General features: G+C 39.7%; 1 protein-coding gene across 15 annotated transcripts in view; it reads right to left on the reverse strand.

The window, feature by feature from the left end:
• The window catches only part of MPDZ (multiple PDZ domain crumbs cell polarity complex component), a 116,326-nt gene that overhangs the window by 84,764 nt on the left and 16,843 nt on the right, over window positions 1-14,719 (reverse strand). For 14 of the 15 annotated variants that reach the window (XR_014880697.1, XM_085214531.1, XM_085214532.1 and 11 more), the window contains 6 exons: window positions 12,782-13,003; window positions 11,796-11,935; window positions 10,457-10,670; window positions 7,090-7,218; window positions 5,865-6,068; window positions 177-291 (listed from right to left, as the gene is read on the reverse strand). Coding sequence is in view for 14 of the 15 variants with exons in the window: in XM_085214531.1 (XP_085070657.1) it covers window positions 177-291; window positions 5,865-6,068; window positions 7,090-7,218; window positions 10,457-10,670; window positions 11,796-11,935; window positions 12,782-13,003 (1,024 nt within the window). In the remaining variant the exon portion in view is untranslated. The remainder of the gene's footprint in view (window positions 1-176; window positions 292-5,864; window positions 6,069-7,089; window positions 7,219-10,456; window positions 10,671-11,795; window positions 11,936-12,781; window positions 13,004-14,719) is intronic. The other variant, XM_085214527.1, reaches the window with a different exon arrangement.

The raw sequence follows: 14,719 nt of genomic DNA on the forward strand, positions 1-14,719 counted from the left end.
CAAAAACTGTTTACTTCTAAACTGAATCTCTTACAAAAGGAAAATAATTCCATTTTCTTTAAAAAGATATTAGATGATTGAGGATTTTTAAGAAATGTTATCCACAAAGTAAAGATACATGCATCAAAATTTAATGCTACATGGTAAATTGCAAGACTGTAGGAATCTATAATTACCTGATGTTTTGTCTCCGATGTAACCAGCAATAGTTATTCCTAATCCTTGGATATTTTTAGTGAGTTCCACATTAAACTTCTCTCCTTCTTCACAACTATCAACAGAAGCATCTGTCTAATAAGAAAAATATTAATAAAGCTTGCAATATTAGACATAGACATGAGGAGAAAAAAAAAAGGTACAGACTTTATTTTTGCTCATAATAACAGAGAAGTTAAGCATAGGCGACATGTCTAATCATAAAGCAACACAAATCATACCTTTTCCAACTCTTGCCTCTAGAATATTACTCTTCAGCCTATAAAATCATTTGATGAGTAAAAATAATTAAAATTTAAAAAACTGAACGACAAACCTCTTCTACATTAAGTTACAGAAACCATTTTTAAATACCACATGATGTAGCTTATAGATTTTATGGAACTTCCTAAAAATCAATCTTAGACTGTCATCTTCTTAAAAATAAATTCTTCCCCTATTTGTATAAATTCCTGTTTGATAACATTTTTTTCCTATGCATACAAGTTTGAAACAGAATTAAAGCTATTTAACTGAGGCAATTATTTTTCTTGTTCTTTGGAAGACTTAATTTTTTTTTTTAGATAGTAGTAATTAAAGTTCCACTTAACTAAATAATGACAACTTCCACTAACACCTACTACATTCCTCCAAACGTCCACAACAAAGAATATCATGGCAAAGAATTCATTTATTTTTTGTTAATGAAAGTATCCATTACAGGAGAATGTATATTAAATTCACATTTCAATAGTAATGCTTTAATATTAACAGAAAACAAAATACAACTTAAAAATCTTAATCTCAACATTAAAAAACACTTTTTTCAGAAATTTCCATCTTTCAGCTGTCTAAAGTGTGTATTTACTATCCACTTCCATAGCTGACAAGTGTCAGTGTATGGCTACATGTTTATACAGACATCAGTACTTACATATATATTTGAAATAGCTATTTATAAGTACAGTAAAAATCTATAATGAACCTGCTATACTCCTATTTTATGTTGCCTCTTTTGCACGGTAAGACAGGAGAGCTATGATACTATTTGCTAAAAGAGAATCTGACTACTGATTTCAGTTATTTATCTGAAAAACTCCATCTAAAAACACAATCAGAGGAAAAATAACATTCTACTGCTTTAACTACTTTACAGTTTTGGAAGAACATCATGCTGTCACAAGAGCATCATGCAGACTTCAGCCACTATGTTTTTGTAAGGAAGCAGACAAACCAAGGTGTTTCATATCACCTTTACTTCACTGATGTTTAATACCCAGATTCAAATTGCTGAGGTTTGCAGCAACACTGAACATTCTTCTTGCTGAAGAAGCCTTCGTGCAGGCAAAAGCAGTTTTAAAATAGTCTGCTCCTGCCAGGAATGGTGTTCTAGGGATAAGGTATTAAAAGCAAAGGAAATGAAGGCAGCAAACAAATGAGGCCTCTTGGAGGCTTACAGCTTTTTTTTCAGTACATCAAATTCTACACATCCTGTAGCTGGCCTCATTCTGTAACCACAGAAAAGCAAATGCTGAAGAAATATATACAGATGAATTATAAAATTCAGCTTCCTTTCTCAAATTGTCACTTTACAGATAACTAATAGGTCATATATTATTCACTTTATCTACAGGAAAGCCATGGTCTAACGCCTCAGTGCTTCAGAGACAGCAGCAGAGACATCACTCTCTCTTCTCAAGAGACTCCAGAATGACTGAAAGTGTCCATGTTAAGATTAACTATCTTAGTTAACTTTATACTCATCCGGACTGTTGTGGTTATATCTGTTTCTTTTCCACAGATCCCATTACAAAGAACAGAGATAAAACAATGACAGTCATGTAAAGATTTGTTAAAGGAGGCTTTTTAATTTTGGTATATCTGAAAAGCAATTTGTAGCTAGCGAGAACATATCTAAGAACAACAGGAAAAAGTAAAATGAAAAAAAATTATGCTTTGAAAAGAATTTATCTACTCATAGGCTCAGAAGCACATTTTTGTCTCATATTCCACATATTCACATTTAATTGTATCTGATTATAATTATATGTGACAAAACACTAAGGGCTTTAAACTAGATTTGAAGCGGGAAGAGGATAAAACCCAGCTGGCAAGAGATGAGCCTATGGGCTGAAGCTGTGTATGAGACCAGTAGAGCAGCTGAAGTCCACCTACAATGCTGATAATAACCTATCAGATGGCATGCCACAATCAGAGGGGCTGCATTCTAGTGAGATGCTTCAGTCTAATCCATATGGCACTGGGTACAGTGAAGCACATTTGAAATGCTTCTACACCAGTGAACGCAACATGAGGAACCGTTAAGAAGAGAGAGCAGTCTTGGTTCAGTACAGAGCTATGATGTCATTGTTGTAAGTGAAATCTAGTGGGAAAAGTCCTGTGACTGGTGTGCTCTGATGAACAATTACAGGCTTCTCCGAAGAGATAGGCAGAGGAGGAGAAGCGGAGTGGTGCTGCTGTATGTAGTGGAGGGGCTGGACTATATAGAACTGTCAGCTAGTGATTACATACAGTTGAGAGCCTTTGGTAATGACTTTTTCAAGTTAAATATTAATTTCATAGATATCTTTTCACAAATAATTAAAGTACCTGGTAAAGACTAAGAGACAAGCAAATAAAGATGATACTGCTGTGAGAATCCTCTATTGACCACCCAGCCAGGAAGGTAATACTGATGAATTTCTTCTAAGAAACTAAGAGAGACCTCTGCCCTTGTCCTTATGGAGGACTTCAATTTGACAGACATTAACTGGGAACACCACACAGCTTATACAAACAAGTCCAGGAGACTTCTAAAACACCTTTCTGGTACAGGTACTAAGGGAGCCAGTGAGGAAAGGTGCCCTCCTAGATCTGTTGCTTGTGAACACAGAAGACCTCACTGCTGGCCATCTTAGCCATAGTGACCATGAAGTAGTCAAATTTAAATTCTTTGGTGATATGAGGAAAACTGCCACAAAAACCTCAACCCCAGACTTGTGGAGAGCAGATTCCAGACTGTCCTGGGAACTAGTTAGGAAGCTCCCCTGGGATATTCATTTTGAAGGCACTGGAGCCCAACAGTGCTGGTCACTTTTTAAGTACCACCTCCTGAGACCTAAGAAATTAGCAATTCCAAAACATCAGAAGTTAAGGAGGCAGTGCAGAAGGCCAGCTTGGCCAAACAGGGGGCTTCTTCTAGAGCTTAGGCAGAAAGTGTACAGCCACATGGGAAGACTACACGGATGCTGTTTGCCTTTGCAGGGAGAAAATTTGTGCAGCTAAAGCTCAGTTTGAGTTGAAGGTGGCCAATACTGTAGTGGACAATACAAAGGGGTTTTTAAAATATGTTAACAACAAAAGGAGGACCAGAGAGAACATTGGTTCATTTCTTGATGAGAATTGTCACCTTAAAAAAGGGAGAGATGAAGATGAAGTACAGATATTTGATGCCTTCTCTGCCTCTGCATTCAACACTGATAGTGGGCTCTGGGACCGCAGATGTCCCAAGTTGGAGGACTGTGACAATCAACTCCCAGACCATTCCGAATCGGATGCATATATAAATCCATGGAGCCCAATGGGATTCATACCAGGATTCCCAGAGAGCAGGCCAAATATAATCACAAGACTTCTCTCAATTATTTTTCAGTGGTCTTGGGAAATGGAAAAGATTGAGTGGAAGCTGGCAAACACTGTTCCAGTTTTCAAGAATGGTAAGAAAGAAGACCCCAGTAATTACAAGCCTGTCACTTAAGTGCCTGGTAAAATTATGGAGAAAACTATGCTGGGAGTTATTGAAGAACACCCAAATGACAATGTAGTCATTGGTCACAACCAACACAGTTTCACAAGGGGAAGGCTCTGCTTAATTAACTTAATTTCCTTTTATGACAAGCTGACCAATGGAAACCAGTTGATATCTTTTTGGATTTCAGTAAAGCCTTTGATACTGTTTCTCACAGTATCCTACTGAACAAAATGTCCAGCACATAGCTAGCCAAAAAACTAATGTGGTGGGTGAGCAACTGGCTGAGAGGTTGGGCCCAAAGTATTAGAGTAAACAGAGTTACATCAGGCTGGCTCCCAGTCATTAGCAGGGTTCCCCAGTGATCCATTTAAGGGCCAGTTCTCTTTAACATTTTCATAAATGACTTTGAAGTAGGACTAAAAGGTGCTTTTATTAAGTTTTCTGATGATACTAAACTGAGAGGAACTGCTGACTCCATCAAGGGTGGAGAGGCCTTGCAGAGAGACCTAGATGAATCAGAGCTGGGCAATCACCAACTGCTTGAAGTTTGACAAAAGATGGGCCAGATTCTGCACCTGGGAAAGGGCAACCTTGGCCTAAAGACTGGGGGATAAGACACTGGAAAGCCGCCCTGCTGAAAGAGGTTCAAGTGGTCCTGGTTGACAGCAAATTGAATGCAAGTCCACAGTGTGCTCAGGCAGCCAGGGAGGTCAACTGTACTCTGAGGTGCACCAAGCACAGGACTTCTAGCCACTCAAGGGAAGTGACTGTTCTGCTCTACACTGCACTGGCACAGCCTCACACTGACAACTATGTGCAGTTTTGGGCACCTCTGTACAAAAAACACATAAAACTATTAGAGTCCAGAGAAGAGCTACAAAGGTGGTGAAAGGTCTAGAGGGAAGACTTGTGAGGAATGGTTTAAGCATCCACAATCTCCTTGGGCAACCTGTTCCAGTGTGTTACCACCCTCTGAGTGAAAAAAATTCCGCCTAATATCTAACCTAAACCTCCTCTGACTTAGTTTAAAAGCATTTCCCCTTGTCCTCTCTATCACTATCCACCCCTGTAAACAGTCATTCTCCCTTCTGTTTATATGGTCCTTTCAAATATCAGAAGGCCACACTGAGGTCTTCTCTTCTTCAAGTGAAACAAACTCATTTCCTTCAACCTTTCTTCATGGGAGAGGTGCTCCAGCCCTCTGATCATCTTAGTGTCCCTCCTCTGGACCCATTCCAAGAGCTCCACATTCTTTCTGTACTCGGGGCCCCAGGCCTGGACACAGTACTCCAGATGGGGCCTCACAAGAGCTGAGTAGAGGGGGACAATCACCTCCCTGTCCACACTTTTTTAATGCAGCCCAGAACACAGTTGGCCTTCCGGGCTGCAAGTGCACATTGCTGGCTCATGTCCAGTTTCTCATCTACCATGACACCAAGTCCTTCTGCACAGCGCTGCTCTCAAGGGGTTCGTCTCCTGGTTTGTATAAATACCTGGGACTGCCCCAACCCAAGTACAACATCTTGTACTATGGAAATAAAAATGATTCTGAAGAGAAAAATTATAAGTAGATGGTGAAATGTTACAGAACCAGCATGCTCTGAAGAAAAAATTACACGGACACTTTCCAAAGCATTACTGCAAAATCACAAGCAAGTCCAAGGGTTAATCAATACAGAAGTTATTCAGGTTATATCTTTATTTCCAAACCTGCATCCCGGAAAGATTTAAGCATGCAGTTCTTGCAATGTGGACTGATGACATTTAAAATCTCCCAAAGAGTAAGATAAAAACACTGCTACTGAGAATAAAAATGCTGACTTTTGAGAACATAAGCATGAAAGACATTCAAATAGAAGTTAAAATAAAATTATGTTTGAAATATTGGTTTGCCACAAGTATATTTACTGTTGCTTACTTGTTTCTCTGGTGTTGTGATGGGTACAGGAGTACCTGGTGGGACTGCTGGTGGAGGTGGTTCCTCAACCGGACCCCTTGCAATTACCAGTTTCACTCGATTTCCACACTGCCTCAGAACCTGTGCCACCTGTTCACTGCTCATTCCAGTCAAGTCAGTATCACCAATCTTCAAGATGTGGTCTCCACTACATAATCTCCCATGCTGGATGGGAAAAATAGATAATGAAGTAACCACCCTGCAATTTCTCCCATAAGTAATAAAATTAGGGAATTTAACACAGCTTTAGTAACGTGTAATTCATGTGAACTAGAAACTATTTGAATACCAAATCAATATCCTCATAGCATGGTAGAAGACATGTTACCTAATGGCATACTAATTTTGCTAGAAATTTCTCAAAAAATATCTAGGACATTCTTTACTTACGCAGACAGTCACCTAAGCATGAAAAAAATGCACATAGTTATGGCTACCACCTGCTAATATGTAACATGCAGTTTAGAGAATTCCACGTTTCATTTCCAAACACATCATAAAAAGGTATACTTAGCATTATGCTTCTATTTAAAAAAGAGCACTCAGAATTAAGCAAAACTTAAAATAAAATACATTTCTCTCTTAGTGTGATCCAGATAGTTTTATTGTTTTACACTCCTATTTATTTAGATTTATTCTCCTAGTTAACTAATAACAATACTTCATAAGAATTTAGCCCATAGGAAAGTATTAAAGTCTAGAAAACGAATTTATCTGTTTGCTCAGGGACAAGCTCAAAATGAGTTCTGGCGACCACTTTCAATTGGTAGCTACACAGCCTGTGTTCTAAAGCAGACTTATGAAGGCAGACACTTAAACTAACTTTAAGAAAGCCTAATGGAGAGATGTATGATCACCATTCCTTTTACCTGCATGTGCAGAGGAGGCAAAATGATTACTGCCTCCTTGGATTACAACTCATATATTCATGAAAAAATTAGAGGTCTAAATGCATCAGCACCAAATCTACAGTAGGTGTGAAAAAGTGATGTGGAGCCTAATTCAACCTTTATATTCAAACGCACAGATCCCGCACCAAATAAACCTTTACTAAGGATAAGATTCACCATATACTCTCCTTCCTACACTTCAAAGTAAAAAGCTAGCACTAGTTAATATGAGTATAAAAGTAAAGAGAAACTTCACACTGTACTGAATGATAAATAGAAGGGTTGTTTGAATTTACCTGATCAGCTACTCCTCCTGGGAGGATAGTTTTAACAATCACTCCTGTTGACTTTCCACCAACTATCCCAAATCCCAAACCTGAGCCATCATTCACCAGCTCTATGGTCTCCACATGCTGCCAGTGAACCTCAAAGAAAAAAACATTAAATTTGCAAACGAGAAAAATAAGGATTTATGTATTAAGACTTAAAAATATTTCCTCTTATTCCTCAGGTATGTTTTCAAATAAGGAAAGGTAGGAGGAATGGTAGTCAACAGAACAGAACAATTCAGTTCAGCTGAAAGGGACCTACAAAGCAAAAGTTAAAACATACTAACGTGGGCATTATCCAAATGTGTCATAAACACTAATGATCACAGGGAATCAAGTATCTTGCTAAGAAGTTTGTCCCAGTATTTGACCACTCCCATGATAAAGAATTTTTTCTAATCATAGAATCATAGAATCACAAGGTTGGAAAGGACCTACAAGATCATCTAGTCCAACCGTCTTCTCATTACCCTTGCTACCACAAGCCACTAAACCATACCTTGCAGCTCCTCATCAAGACGCCTCTTGAACACTTCCGGGGACCATGACTCAACAGCCTCCCTGGGCAGCCATTCCAGTGTCTGACCACTCTCTGAGAGAAAAAGTTTTTCCTCATGTCTAATCTAAACCTCCTCTGATACAACTTGTGGCCATTTCCCTGGGTCCTGTTCATTGAAGAACAAGAAGAAGAGGCCAAACCCCTCTTCACCCCAACCTCCCTTCAGGAAGGTGTAGAGTGCAATGAGGTCTCCCCTGAGCCTTCTCTTCTCCAGACTAAACAATCCCAGCTCCCTCAGCCACTCCTCATAAGATTTGTGCTCCAGACCCCTCACCAGTTTCGTTGCCCTTCTCTGGGCACACTCCAGGGCCTCAACATCTTTCCTGTAGTGAGAGGCCCAAAACTGAACACAGTACTCGAGATGCGGCCTCACCAATGCTGAGTAGAGGGGGATGATCACCTCCCTGCTCCTGCTGACCACACTATTTCTAACACAGGCCAGAATGCCATTGGCCCTCTTGGCCACCTGGGCACACTGTCATTTTCAGCCGAGCAACAACCAACACCCCCAGGTCCCTTTCCTCTTCACAGTCATCTAGCCACACATCCCCAAGCCTATAACGCTGCATGGGGTTGTTGCGGCCAAAGTGCAGGACCCGACACTTGGCCTTGTCGAACCTCACCCCATTCACCTCAGCCCAGAGATCCAGCTTATTTAGATCCCTCTGAAGGGCCTCCCTCCCTCAGGCACCATCTTTCAACTTGGTGCCATCTGCAAACTTACTGAGGGTACACTCAATCCCCTCATCTAGGTCATCAATAAAGATACTAAACAAGATGGGTCCCAGTACCGACCTCGGGGGGACACCACTTGTAATGGGTCAGCAGCTGGACTTAACTCCATTAACCACTACCCGTTGGGCACGGCCCTCTAGCCAGTTCCTTATCCAAAAAAGTGTATACCTGTCCAGGCCACGGGCAGCCAGTTTCCCCAGAAGAAGCCTGTGAGAGACCAAGTCAGAGGCTTTGCTGAAGTCTAGGTAGACTACATCTACAGCCCTTCCCTCATCCACCAGACTGGTCACCTTGGTCATAATGTCCAATGTGAACTTCCCACTGCACAGCTTTGTGCCTTGGCCACACATCCTGTCATCGGTGGGTTGTCATCAATTAAGAAGGTCTAACCACTCCTGAAAATGATTGCTGAAAGAATTTATACAACTATCTATGGTTGTCCTCCTCCTTGTCAGTGAGAAAATAATACTGCTGCTTCTAGGAAACCTCATAGAACTGGAAAACAAAACCTTCAAATATGTGCATATTCAAACTGGCAGACGAAACATATCAGAAAGTATAAACCACATTCAAAGACTAAGACTAAATGCAGCAGTAGATATTGCAAGTTATGTATTAACAGAATTTCTCCCTGCGCAGTGAACAAAGCTTTCGAAGTTGTCTGATGTCAGCAGCATTGCAATAAATAACTCTGACTGTAGGCTTCATTTTGTGGCAAAGTGTAACTGCTCTGAAAGACAAACAGTAGTTCACACAGTACAGTACTGAACAGACTGGAATGTTCATGGTATTGTTTATTATAAGAACAAATCACATCATTAACCCATCTAAAATTTAAAACCAGAACTGGTGTTCCATCAGGAAGGACCTCAAAAATAAAGTGTTATTTTGGAATAAATCAAGATACTGCAAATATAAAGCCACATGGTACTTCTTGGTATCCACAGTCTTAACATTAACCAAAGACAACAAAATAAATCCCAAACAAAAAAGAAGGCTTCAAGAAAAACTAGTTTTCACAAGCAATTGAAAACTAAAGGAAATGACTAGAAATGACTAGAAAAAACATGCATAAGAAGAAAAATGAATGAGCTATGGCAGGTTTTAAAGGAACATTTTTCAAAAGGCAGAAGATGTTTGGGAAATACAGAGGTAATCACAAAAAGAAAGAAGTACACAACACAAATACTGCAAGAAAGTAGGCCTATCCTGTGTGCTGACAGGAAAGGGTTATCGGATCTGCAATATTTCTGCACACGTAAGGAAACATTAAGGAAAGGTTTCTGAAATCCTGTTATGAATGTTTTATGCTAATAGTTAAAATACACTAAAATAGTTGATAGACCACCCCATATGCCTCTAGTTGCAGACTACCCTAAAGAAGACTCACAGATAACTGAACAGTGAGATCCAAAGATATAACCCTGGGTGGAAGCAACAATGTATCAGCCCTTACATGAGGAAGATACTAGGAAGAGAGAGGTATAGCATTACTGTGTTTCTGATTATCTTCTTCTCATCTAGGTGCGTAAAAGCTTTCAAAAGCAGCAGAGCTGACTTCTGTGCATCCTAAAGTGTGCCCCTACTTATGGCATTTTGATAGCTTCCTCTATTGCTTTATTTGAGACCCACTGCTGTAACAGAACAAAGGAGCAGAGAAGTATTCACTGAGCTGGTTGTGCAGATTAGAATGCAGTTCCACAGAAATTTCTTTTTGCCCACACAAAAGGGAAAAAGAGCTCTTGTTCACTGCTATCTTAAAACAAAACTTTATACAGGAATGTAAATATGCTCTATTTGCAATGATGAAGATACAGTTTGGCAGATGGAATGGAGGACTATGGCCAACATCAAGATCCCCACAGCAAGGCTAAGTATTTTCTACTCTTTGCATGGGACAAAGTGCAACAAAGATAGCTGGAACAAAAATCTGCAGATGAAAAAATATACAAGCAAGTTACAATAAAAAATCCCAAAATATTTTTATCTAAGCACATACACACCCAGAACTGAATACACAGATATCTGGGTTATACTCACCGGGTTGGAATGGGCTGAAACTGTGCTAGCAGCAGATGGAGACCGAGAAACTACAGGACTGATGAGCTGAGGAAAATTGCCTCTGGCCACAACTAGCTGGACATTATCTTTTGCTTTCTGTAGGATGCTGATAGCCTGTTGATGTGTAATTGTCTGATCAAGGGCTTGTCCATTAATAGCAAGGATTTGATCTGCTTCCTTCAGCTTTCCATCTCTGTCATGTATGCATCAACAGGGAAGGGGGGTGACAAACCAACCAAACAAGAAAAATCAAAAAAGTGTTGCCACAGCAATTATAATATTTTGACAGTTTTCCAGTACTTTCAATATCCTCTTCTCTATTTCAACTACTTTTTAATCTTTCCCTGCAGTTCTGCTGAAAGGAGCTGATGCAGCACCCTGGTGATTGCTTCCTTTGAAGCTAATCCTTCTGCTACTCTCCCCTGGCTGCTACCCCCTAGCTAGCTTTCTTCTCCCTGTACCTCCATCCGAGACTAAGCATATTAGATCTCAAGTCACTCCCAGTCATAGCCTGGGAACTTATGTTTATTCTCAACTTTGAGCCTCTTGCTTAACAGACCAACTGCTCTGCTTTGTTCAGTGCACCCATTCTGAATATTCATCAAACCATAGACTGGAACACACTTCCATCAAGATGTTATGGTACTTAGTTTTGTTTTATACAAACAAAAACAAAAAAAAGGAGGGGAAGGAGGTGCACAGAGGAAAACCGGAAAAAAAATATCATAGAATAGATCCCTTTTAAATGAGAAAAAAAGGCATGAATAAATTATAAAATAATTATTCACTTTCCAACAAAGGAAGCACTACTGTAAAACTACATACCAAGCCCTTCCCTAGACCCACTTCAATTGAACTGTATAAAGCCTACACAGACAAGTTATCCTCTGCCTCCTTCACTGCTTCTATTTGTTTCATAACACATCAGCTGGGACAATGGCCATGTCTTTAGTATCCTAAAGTGGCAGTGCTTTACAAAACAAAGGGCAGTACTGCGCATAAGAATCCATATTACACCAGCTTCTATACTACAAGTAGTCAACAACATTCACAAAAAAAAAAAAAAACGCTACTTAGCTTTAATATGTATTTTACTTGTGAACTTGAACTATTTGCCAGAGTGCTCTGGAATATTTATTACTACCAGGACCTTTCTGATCTTTCTGATCATTATTGTAAGAGCTGTAGTAGTGAATAATGCTAGGCTGTATGGCTCAGAGTGCCAAGTGAAGCACATGCTCATACCACAAATATACAAACTCAATTGTAGTGTGACATTAACACTTGGCATAGCAAAATATTTCAGTTGTCATCTTACCTATGTGCCACACTTCCCTCCTGGATTTCTTGCACAAATATTCCTAGTTCTCCTCTGTTCTCACTCTTGAGCCCCACAACACTGAAGCCCAGGCCACCACTCAAAGGCTTAATAAGCTCAATTGTCTCAACAGGACGACCCTGTTAAGTAGAAGAAAGAAAAGGGTACAGATATTAAAAATGTCAAAGAGCAGAATTAATGAACGTTGTAAACAATTTGTTAAATGAATTTTCAATTTGACCTCTACAGCTGGACAAGGTTACATAAAGCTAGTAACTGAAACACAGTTGTTCAGTTCTGAAATGTAACTATCATATTAGCGTGGTTACTATGACTAAAGATTTGAGAGACAGAAGAGGAAAAAACAGGAAAAATCAGTTCAGCATAGAGCTCACGTTCAAGAGTGACAAAACTAGGATATTCAGATCTGTACAATTTCAGAGAGTACAGGACAACTTTGATGCAGGACAAGAAATAAAAGGATGGAATTCAAAGAAAAAGTAGAAGTGTGCAAAAGGCTTTCTAGAACATCAGAAGACTTCCCATATCCAGCTCTTTCAAAAGTTAATTAGAAAAATTCCACAACAGATGCATGGCCATTCTCAGTCACAACTTGATTCACTTACAACTTCTGCCTATCACAGAATCATAGTAAGATTACAGACACCACACAGCAAGGTCAGAAAGGAATTTTTCATCTTATTTTCAATAGCACAGAATAATTAGCTTTAGTTAGTTATATACATAAGAGTGTACTATATTGAAGTGTATCCTGCATACGTGCATCAGTGACCACAGAAAGTCAACAGCATTCAGATCTGTGAGTGTCATACTGCCCAGCTAAGGACAGTATCAGCAGAAACAACATCAGGGCTACTTTTCCAATACTGCTTTCTCATGTACCAATTGCTTCTCACATTTAAAGGTTATAAAGGAAGTATGTTACTCTTTTGTCACATTTCAGGATTAGTAGAAAATATGGTTACCTGGGACATACTTCTGATCAGTTGCTCAAAGTCATCACTAGAGGACTTCCCATTAATCTGTGGAGTAATGGATCTCATTGATCCTTCCAGCACATTAGCTGGGCTGCCATTCTGCTGAGCCAACAAATATGACTCATTATGCGGTAAGGACCCTACATTCACACCATGGTGGAGAAACTGGGGGAATTCACCAGTGGAATGTACAGAAGGAGTAGTATTTACCTGAAAAAGATTGATAAGAACACATTTATGAATACACCAGAGTTCTTCCTACTTACCATAAAGCATCATGACTGGTTAATAGCTTTTAAAAAATATTATAAATCCCAATTTCTGACTTTAGAAATATTATTTAACATTTTAAAAAATATATTAATATTTGTAGTTGATGAGAGTTGTAAATTATTAGCTAAAACAAGACAGAAGGTGAAAATATCAGGCTGAAGTACTCTAACACTGCATTAGAGGTAAGCAACTGAATAAGCTTTTTCTATGCTGCAAAGTTTTTGGAAAGCAAATTGTTCAATTACTTTACAAGAAAAAAAAGTACACACATTTTGATGATGAAAAGAAACCTAATCTATGATGTAGGAAACAATGGTCTGGATGAAATTTCACCAGTCTGGGTTTCTCCACCATTACATACTACGGTGGTCTCTGTGACACTCCACACTTTAGAATTACAAATAAAATTACCGACAACTCTAATGTCACCAGGCTGATCTGAAAACCAGTCATATACAGACAGATCGGACAATATCTTTCTGTTACAGCACAAAATAAGAGAAGGACCTACCTTGCCCAGACCTAATAAATAACCTAATTTCATGCAGGTCTCAAATGGCCAATCTAATGAATGTCTGGGAATGAGGGAACAGAGATACTACTTTATACAAATGCATAAAGCTCAGGACAAGAAGTCCTCAGTTACCCATTGTTTCACTTGCTTGTTGACTATCAACAAGGACTGTTATACTTTACATCAGTTTCATGCATGTGTGGCACACCAATCTCACTTTAGGGCCACATTATTTTCGCCTCAAGTACTTTTAACACACCTGTTAAAAGACAGTGTGCCCAGGTGGCCAAGAAGGCCAATGGCATCCTGGCTTGCATCAGAAACAGTGTTGCCAGCAGGAGCAGAGAGGCGATTGTTCCCCTGTACTCAGCACTAGTGAGGCCGCATCTCGAGTACTGTGTCCAGTTTTGGGCCCCTCACTGCAAGAAAGACATTGATGCCCTGGAACGTGTTCAAAGGAGGGCAACAAAGCTGGTGAGGGGTCTGGAACACAGGCCATATGAGGAGAGGCTGAAGGAGCTGGGAATGTTCAGCCTGGAGAAGAGGAGGCTCAGGGGAGACCTCATTGCTCTCTATAACTTCCTGAAGGGAGGTTGTAGTGAGCTGGGGGTCGGCCTCTTCTCTTGTGTCATTAGTGATAGGACTAGAGGGAATGGTTTCAAGGTACGGCAGGGGAGATTCAAGCTGGACATTAGGAAGTATTACTTTTCAGAAAGGGTGGTCAGGCACTGGAATGGACTGCCCAGGGAGGTGGTGGAGTCACCGACCGTGGGGGTGTTCAAGGAAAGACTGGATGTTGTGTTGAGAGACATGGTTTAGTGGGAGCTATTGGTAATAGGTGAACGGTTGGACTGGATGATCTTTTAGGTCTTTTCCGATCTTGGTGATTCTATCATTCTATGATTCTAATAGACTCCCAGTGCAAAAACTCTAGCAGTCTGTACCACAGACCACCTTCCTCAAAGCCTTAATTGTAAATTTCAAATATCAAGAAAAATAATCTCAATTTGTGAATGTAATCTAAGATGGCCACTAAACCAGTTTCAACTGTTTAGGCTATTGCCTTTAAATTTATCACACTATTCTCCTAATGGTCTGGTCAGAAGGTATCAGTATAATTCTTCACCACAAAACTCCCT

Source organism: Meleagris gallopavo, chromosome Z (assembly GCF_905368555.1).
Source record: "Meleagris gallopavo chromosome Z, MGAL_WU_HG_1.1, whole genome shotgun sequence".
In the NCBI taxonomy this organism is placed as follows: domain Eukaryota; kingdom Metazoa; phylum Chordata; class Aves; order Galliformes; family Phasianidae; genus Meleagris; species Meleagris gallopavo.